We start from the raw sequence: 8265 nt of genomic DNA, 5'->3' as shown, positions 1-8265 counted from the left end.
GACTTCAATGCCTACCAACTCAAGTTGGTTGCTATTGTTTCCTCAAAAAAAAAAAAAAAAAAAAAAAAATCCAATATACGGGACTTGAGACTCGACTCGGACTCGAACTCTGGTAATGGTGACTCGACTTGGACTCGACTCGGACTTGGACTCGGACTCGAAAACTGAGACTCGAGACTCGACTTGGACTCGACAGTTGGTGACTCGACTACAACACTGGTCTACACTGAGCAGCATAGAGCGCCCTCTCGTGGCTGGAGACGGTAATGTTTTTTCTTGGTTCTTGGTTCTAAATAAATGCGACTTATAGTCCATTGCGACTTATGTTTTTTTCCTCATCATGACGTATTTTTGGACTGATGTGACTTATACTCAGGTGCGACTTATAGTCCGAAAAATATGGTAATCTGTTTTTGTCATTCAGTTTTTTAATTTGTCAATATAATTATGCAATTTTTAGTATATTACAAATGTTGCCTTCTAGCTGAAATATTTTATTTCAAGTAAAAATAGTTTCTCGTGGTTTTAGTTAACTCTAGGAGCCCTGGTGCATCCTATTTGCCCGACTTTTTATTTGAGCCTTCTGTTTTGTGCGTGATGTGAGTGAAAGTGAAGTGACATTCAGCCAAGTATGGTGACCCATACTCAGAATTTGTGCTCTGCATTTAACCCATCCGAAATGCGCACACACACAGAGCAGTGAACACACACACACAGTGAGCACACACCCGGAGCAGTGGGCAGCTATTTATGCTGCGGCACCCAGGGAGCAGTTGGGGGTTCGATGCCTTGCTCAAGGGCACCTAAGTCGAGGTATTGAAGGTGGAGAGAGAACTGTACATGCACTACCCCCATCCACAATTCCGTCCGGCCCGAGACTAGAACCCACAACCCTTCGATTAGGAGTCCAACCCTCTAACCATTAGGCCACGACTTCCCCCCCATATGAAATGGTGAATCCAGCGGATTCTTTTCTCTTTGTGTTTCCTCAGAGGTGGTGGCGGACGACACTCCTGCAGTTCAGGCGGTGCTGAAGGCCGACACGCGCAGACTGAAGCTCCTGGAGGAGGAACGGCAGCTACAGAGTCAGCTGGAGAAAGGAGACGACGCCGTGTCTGAGAGACTCGACAAGGTCAGATGAGAGCAGCTCGCTGAGGTCCTCTAAATACACTGATCCATGGAGTACTGGAGGATAACTGTGTGTTTGTGTGTGTGTGTGGCATTCACAGGTCTATGAAGAGTTGAGGGCGATTGGAGCAGCTGCAGCGGAGGCTAAAGCTCGTAGGATCTTGGCTGGTTTGTCTTTCACTTCAGAGATGCAGAACAGACCCACCAAGAAGTTTTCTGGTGGATGGAGGATGAGAGTGTCCCTGGCTAGGTGGGCACAATGAGGGAAAAAATGCATTCATTTAGTAACTAATTTAACGGAAGTAAACAAAAACAATTGACATGAGAAATAAGAAAAATCTTTCTTCCAGAGCACTGTTCATGGAGCCCACGCTGCTGATGCTGGACGAGCCCACGAACCACTTGGACCTTAACGCTGTCATCTGGCTTAACAAGTAATTACTTTTGCTTTGAAGTAAACAATCCCATCTAGCTGATGTATTTACATTTCATGCAAATTATAAATAGCCTACTTTAAATCGTGATTGTATTAAGTGATTGCATCACTAAAGGCATTTTCAGTAGAAAATCAGTCACACCTTTGACATTAGCATTAGATTTTATGTACATTTTGAAGTATCACATCAGAATCGATTGATGGAAGCACTGCTTTTCTATTAAAAATGCTTTAATTCTCTAAAAAAGTTTTTATGCTTGCTTGAGGTGTTTTTTGACTTGTGAGGAAAAAGGGTTAATGCGAATAATGGTGGATGGAAATGCATTTATTGCTATATTCTACTGACAAATTCCCTCATATCTTTTATTTTCCCTTTAAGCTACTTACAGAGCTGGAAGAAAACGCTTCTTATTGTGTCCCACGACCAGAGTTTCTTAGATGACGTCTGTACAGATATCATTCACCTGGACAACCAGAAACTCTACTACTACAGGGGCAACTACCGTGAGTTTCGTTTCTGAACAGCAACAGATGAAATCTACTGATAGTTGTTGTAATATCTTACTGTATTTTATATCTGCTTGATGTCTTCTAGTGACGTTTAAGAAGATGTATGTACAGAAGCAGAAGGAACTCCTGAAGCAGTACGAGAAACAAGAGAAAAAGCTCAAAGACCTGAAGGCTGGAGGAAAGTCCACCAAACAAGCTGTAAGTCCTTGAGTTCTTCACGAGTATTGACTTCTCAAACCCTACCGCTCATTCTCCATCATTCTTTCTCAGGAGAAACAGACGAAAGAGGTCCTGACGAGGAAACAGCAGAAGGGGAAGAAGAAAGGTCAGGAGGAGGAGAGCCACGAGGCCACGGAGCTCCTCAAGAGACCGAGAGAATATACCGTCAAATTCACCTTCCCCAACCCTCCTCCGCTCTCACCGCCGATTCTCGGCCTGCACAGTGAGGCTTTTATGACTTTCACACGTTGTAGCACCTTGTTTTTATCAAACCTGATGACCAGTTTGGTGTACTCTCTCTTCCACTCACAGGTGTTGACTTTGGTTATGGAGGCCAGAAGCCTCTGTTCAAGAATGTGGACTTCGGTATAGACATGGAATCCAGAAGTAAGTCACACTAATTACAGCTGCTATAAACTCTAATGGTTTTCAAGTGAGCTCGAGTTAACCTCCTCTGTAGTGTTGTCAAAAGACCCGGTACTTCGGTACCAAGTTGGTACTAAAAAAATGTAAATGTGATGGTACCAGGTTTCTTTAAGTACCGGTAGTACCGAGGTCCCGTTCAAACCCGGTTCAGCGCTATGATTTCCGCGAAGCAGAAAACGCGGACGGAATCTCAAAATCCAGTCATGAAAATGAAACTTACATGCACGACTCACTGTCGCTTTACTGCGCTGTTTCTCACACATGCGAAGAGAGAGTGAGAGCGAGAGTCTCACTACGCTGAATCTACACGCTAATATGTAAACTATTCTTTGTTGTCTTCTCCTGTCAAAATAATGGAGTTCATTTAGAATTATGCATATTCATTTTCGAACAAGCAGAAGACATACCGGTTTCTCCGGTAGTGGGCGGAGCTAATGCGCAAATGGCAATTTCATTGGCAGGTGCTGATCTTGTACCGTCCCTGTTTTGATTTCAGCAAATCAGTTTGACCGAACACAGACAACGTGATTAATATTCATGAACCCAGCAGCTCATCAATTCATAGTGCATTGTTTATACATTAGTATGATAGTAGAATTAGTAGTAGTATTATCTTTTAATAATAATTAATATGATCTATTACAATTTTTTTTTTTTTACATAAACCCTCAATGACCAAAAATATCTTAACCATCACCACCAGTCTTTAAGTTCAGTTAAAATGACAAATATGCATTCATTAGGCCTAAAAGTTAATTTTTACACAAAGGCATTGTGCTAGAAATATTACTATTATTTAGTAAAATATATGTGATACTGCTACTACTGTTGAAGAAATTGATAAAACTTTATTTTTTAAAGAAATAAATCACAATATTTCTTCCATGTTTTAATTTTAATAGCAAATGCCCTTTATTTACCAAAAATAAAATGTTTACATTTCATAAATTAAAAGACAAATTGAATTTGAGTGAAACTTGTTTACTGTTTTTCTTAATTATATAACTTGTCGAAAAACTTTAAACACAATTGTAAATAAGTATAAAGAATGGCATTGGTTTTATTTTTAGTGCTAAAAAGTAATTTTGTTCAAATTAGCATATTTTTGTGCTTTGCTTTGGTACCGAGAACTGTGGATTTTCACTGGTATTGGTACCGAATCCTAAAATTTTGGTACCGTGACAACACTACTTCTCTGTTTCAGTATGTATTGTCGGACCCAATGGAGTTGGGAAAAGTACGCTCCTCCTGCTTTTGACTGGAAAATTAAATCCAGTAAGTACTAGTTATTTTTAAGTAATATCTCATAGTTGTAAAAAAACAAGGATGTTGTAATATTTATTTGAGAAAAATGGGTTCTTGTTTTTTTCCCCCATGTTTGTTGACTTGTTTCCTTCATATTATTATGAAGCTTCTTTTTTTTTCTATTTTAGACAAAAGGAGAGATGAGGAAGAACCATCGATTGGTACGGCAGATGTTTAAAATCGTTCTTTTTATCATTGTTTCTTATTGGACCCTTGGTAATCAGTTCATTCTTCTGCCTGTGCCTGTAGAAAGTAGGTTTCTTCAACCAGCAGTATGCTGATCAGCTGAACATGGAGGAGTCTCCCACAGAGTACCTCCAGAGGAACTTCAACCTCCAGTACCAGGACGCCAGGAAGTGCCTGGGACGCTTCGGCTTAGAGAGCCACGCTCACACCATCCTGATCTCCAAACTGTCCGGTAAGCAATTTAGGAATGCATTCATGTAGGATTTTCAAAGTCATCTGTTCTTCGTTGACTTTATCTTTTCCTTTTTTTAGGTGGTCAGAAAGCAAGAGTGGTATTTGCTGAACTTGCTTGTCGGCAACCTGACGTCCTCATTTTGGTAAGGAGTAAATGTTTTAAATATCTCAAGAATTTAAGTAAAAATGAGTGCTTAAACATTTTCTGTCCATGCAAATGTACAGGATGAGCCCACAAATAACTTGGACATTGAGTCGATTGATGCATTGTCAGAAGCCATCAATGAATACAAAGGGGGTATGTTTTTTTTTTTTTTTTTAAACCTTAATAATCACAAACAGTGTTTTATTTGTTGTGGTAAAAAAAATCTTCGTTATGAAAACTTATATACAGTATATAGGCCATTTACAATAATGATGATTATTAAGGTGTAAACCAGAGAGTTCAATCTTTCATATTAACATTTAATATGAATGTTTTTAGCTGTGATCATTGTGAGCCACGATGCCAGGCTGATCACGGAGACCCAGTGCCAGCTGTGGGTGGTTGAGGACCAGACGATCAACAATATTGATGGTGACTTTGAAGACTACAAGAGAGAAGTGCTGGAGGCTCTCGGAGAAACGCTGGTCAACAAGCCTAAAGAATGAACAACGGCTGCTATTAATAACAAGAGTGTCAAACTACATCACTGAAGGGCTTTTTGTTGCATTGAAGTTCATTTTAAAACCTCAATAGAACCAAATAGTTTCGTGTTAAGTTGAAAGATTATGCGGAGCACCTGCATGCACAGTGTCAGGTCATATAGACAAAACCCATAAGAGCCAGGATGGAGTTTTTCCACATCTTTAAAACCAGCTTTACACCTGAAGACTGATTCCTGGATTTTTACTTGCTGACAGTTTATACATACAGCGCTTGTTCTTTAGTCATGATGTCTGACATTCTTGTATTCTTCTTACATTCAGGCCGTATTATTACCAGCTCTGTTCATCCATGTGATGCAATGCTATAAAACATGTCACTATCAAATGTTAACAGATGGGGCTAGCAGGGTGCAGTTTGAAAATGGTGTGATTGCTGATGCATAAATTTTGTATTAACCTGCCTTTGTTAGGAGTACTTCGGTTCAGGTCATTCATCATCATTATGCTTGCATTCGAAGCCAACTCCAATTTTTTTTAACCTATAGAAGTGTTCAGTAACTCATCTGTCTTGAATGATGAAATAACCTATTGACTAACTTGATTTAAATAAACACATTGAATAAAGTATGCATCCAGATGTGATGGAAAAAGCAAATAAAGAATTTTTTGCAACAAAGTCAATTTTATCAGTGCTTTTATTTGAGATTTCTTGTATTATGCTAGCTTTGCATGGACAAAACGTAACGACATGAACGGAAAACATAAATTTTCTTCTTTCTCATATTAAGTATTATGGAAACTTCCAAATTTGAAATTGCAACCACTCTTTTGATCGTAATCGTAATCAGGTTATCGCAATATGCAATTTTCGAACAGTAATGAAAACGAGGCTGTGGGAGATAAAAGTACACAGCGTGTGATGAGTTGATGTTGAACAACATACCAATTTTTCATCTGATGAAACGCTTTCATCCAAAACACTTTCAGTAGACAAAATGCCATAAATAGTTGACATTAAAAGTGACATGATCTAGGACCTCCGATTGTAAAGACAGTAAGTCTATACCTCACTGCCTCATTTTCATGCTGGTAAAATACATGGTATCTGCACTGATTAAGGTCTATTACAAGATTCAAACATCTGGTTTCAGGTAGTCTTTGTAGATCCGCTTCACTCTTGCCAGTTCTCGCTCATCTGGTTTTATACTACCATACCAAGAATACCACAGTTCTCCAGAGCGGAGGGAAGATGGGGCGGGGGTTGGTGCCACAGCACCGTGAGTGTTTGAGTAGTCCTCTTTGGAGTAATCAACATGAGGTAACTGAACAGCCAGTAAACCTTAAACAGAGGGGAGAAGAATCAAGTCACATTAAGCTTTTAACACCAAATGATGAGATTTATCCTCTTTCATAAAAGGAATTGTGCACATTGGCATTTACAACAATAAAGAGAAAGTCAATTTACCACAATCTCTAGCAGTTTCTATGGCCTTGTTAAGTAGTTTCTGTTGTTTCATGCACACACCTGAGGAAAAATAAAAAGAGTAAAATGGTGATTAGATCTTGAGTATATCAGAAATATAATGTACGGAGTAAATAATTACCGGTTCGAGTGGGATCATGCACGATTCCTGTTTGAGGACTAATGAACTGCTGCAACAGATTCACATTCTGCAGGGGGGAAAAAAAGTGTTTATTAGAGCAAATACCTTTGATGTATAAAACTGACATTTTCCACTTTAAAAAAATGACGGGTTTGAAAAACGCACCTTGTAATGGACAATGATGTTTGGATCACGACAGATGGGACAAGGGTTACCACATACCTTATCTCCTCTCTATGACAAGACAGGCATCCTCATTAATACAAATTTAATGGACTGAAGAAAAAAAAAACATCTGAACAATCAATCAAATCAATCCAAAACAAATGTGTCCTACTTACAATACAAGTCTTTCTGGTCTTTTGAGGAGGGACGCCCCCCTTATGGTTCCTTCTGTAGTTAGACCACACAGGCTTGGATCCATAGCGCTCAATGTACTCTACAAGAGAGTTCAGACCAGCATTAAACACTGATTCCCCACAAGTGCTTAATTTAATCATATAATCTATCATATTTACCTTCACTTTCTAAGTATTCCCATGGTCTGTCTGAATATCTAGACACTGTCTCTGAGTCTGTGTTTTCAGCAGCAGCAGATGATGATGATGATGATGATGATAAAGCACGAAACTTCAGACGCAGTCCTGGAGCAGCACTTGAAGTTATGTTCCAATAACGAATGCTCTGTAATACAAAACGAGTGTTCGGTGAGGTGTTTGTACGCGAATGACTGCCCTATAACCACAACAAACACAATTATACATCCTGTATAAAACAACATTCATGATAAAAATGCTATCGGTAACCAACCAACCTGTGTTTGAATATTTCGTTGTAAAATGACAGGAAATGTGCGGGATATTGCTATTCCAATGCGTTGTATGGAGGTCGCCATTTCGTCTTTGGCAAAGGAAGTTGTTGAGAGGTTAAAGTGTACGGTTACGGAACGGAAGTGCGCGTTTATTGTTCGCACTTTTTTTTTCATTTTAAATTATTATTATTATAATTTTTGCTGATGTTTTGCTTTTTTTCTAGGAGTATTATTTTTGTTTATATAATAAATTATAATTTAAATGAATACAAAAAAAACAATGTTTTATAGTATATGTATACATTGTGTTATGCTATGTATTATCACTGAAAATACACCCAAATACACCCATCAGTTTCAATGAAAGGAATTAAACATTACATAAACATTACAAAGAGTATTCTAACCCCCATTTTGAACATAATAGCGTTATAGTAATTCACAGAAAGGTTCAGTCTACCTCAAAACAGCTAGTTCTTTAATGTGCATACACAAATATGCCTATATTATTGTACAATGATGCTGAGTCAATTCTTACATCATTTATACATTTAAAAAATGCCAACGATTTAATGATGATTATCTTTGCACCGGAAGACGGGGGGAGGGGGAGATGGGCGCGTCCTTCAACACACAAGGTCGTTTCGAGAGCGCGCTCGACAGGACCGCGTGATCATCAACTCCATTTCGTGTTGAAAGAAACGCCCGAAAGCGCGCGCACGAACCCATGATGACGTCAGAACTATATATACCGAGTC

The 8265-nt window shown here is 38.9% G+C and overlaps 2 protein-coding genes across 4 annotated transcripts in view; one reads left to right on the top strand and one right to left on the bottom strand.

Moving 5' to 3' along the window:
* The window catches only part of abcf1 (ATP-binding cassette, sub-family F (GCN20), member 1), a 15054-nt gene extending 9286 nt beyond the window's left edge, over positions 1–5768 (top strand). For both annotated transcript variants that reach the window (XM_052532520.1, XM_052532521.1), the window contains 13 exons: positions 993–1132; positions 1230–1378; positions 1479–1562; positions 1944–2068; positions 2160–2272; positions 2345–2516; positions 2606–2680; positions 3924–3994; positions 4153–4185; positions 4274–4442; positions 4523–4587; positions 4670–4742; positions 4929–5768. In XM_052532520.1, coding sequence (XP_052388480.1) covers positions 993–1132; positions 1230–1378; positions 1479–1562; positions 1944–2068; positions 2160–2272; positions 2345–2516; positions 2606–2680; positions 3924–3994; positions 4153–4185; positions 4274–4442; positions 4523–4587; positions 4670–4742; positions 4929–5095 — 1436 coding nt within the window. In that variant the 3' untranslated portion in view covers positions 5096–5768. The remainder of the gene's footprint in view (positions 1–992; positions 1133–1229; positions 1379–1478; positions 1563–1943; positions 2069–2159; positions 2273–2344; positions 2517–2605; positions 2681–3923; positions 3995–4152; positions 4186–4273; positions 4443–4522; positions 4588–4669; positions 4743–4928) is intronic.
* A 1-nt stretch (position 5769) lies between these two features.
* On the bottom strand, positions 5770–8067 carry mrps18b (mitochondrial ribosomal protein S18B). Of its 2 annotated transcripts, none has more exons than XM_052532527.1 (7): positions 7511–8067; positions 7215–7380; positions 7038–7135; positions 6862–6930; positions 6697–6763; positions 6558–6617; positions 5770–6431 (listed from the first exon to the last, which is right to left on the bottom strand). In XM_052532527.1, exons 1-7 carry the CDS (start codon positions 7679–7681, stop codon positions 6226–6228), a joined length of 837 nt encoding a protein of 278 aa, XP_052388487.1. In that variant the 5' UTR covers positions 7682–8067; the 3' UTR covers positions 5770–6225. The 2 variants fall into 2 exon arrangements, with proteins under 2 accessions (XP_052388487.1, XP_052388486.1); XM_052532526.1 differs by having other exon boundaries at positions 7215–7431; positions 7511–7636.
* Positions 8068–8265: the final 198 nt, after the last annotated feature.

This window comes from Carassius gibelio, chromosome A19 (genome assembly GCF_023724105.1).
Source record: "Carassius gibelio isolate Cgi1373 ecotype wild population from Czech Republic chromosome A19, carGib1.2-hapl.c, whole genome shotgun sequence".
NCBI classification, from domain to species: domain Eukaryota; kingdom Metazoa; phylum Chordata; class Actinopteri; order Cypriniformes; family Cyprinidae; genus Carassius; species Carassius gibelio.
The sequence above is the reverse complement of the archived record's forward strand: the minus strand, read 5'-3'. Positions and strand labels throughout refer to the sequence as shown.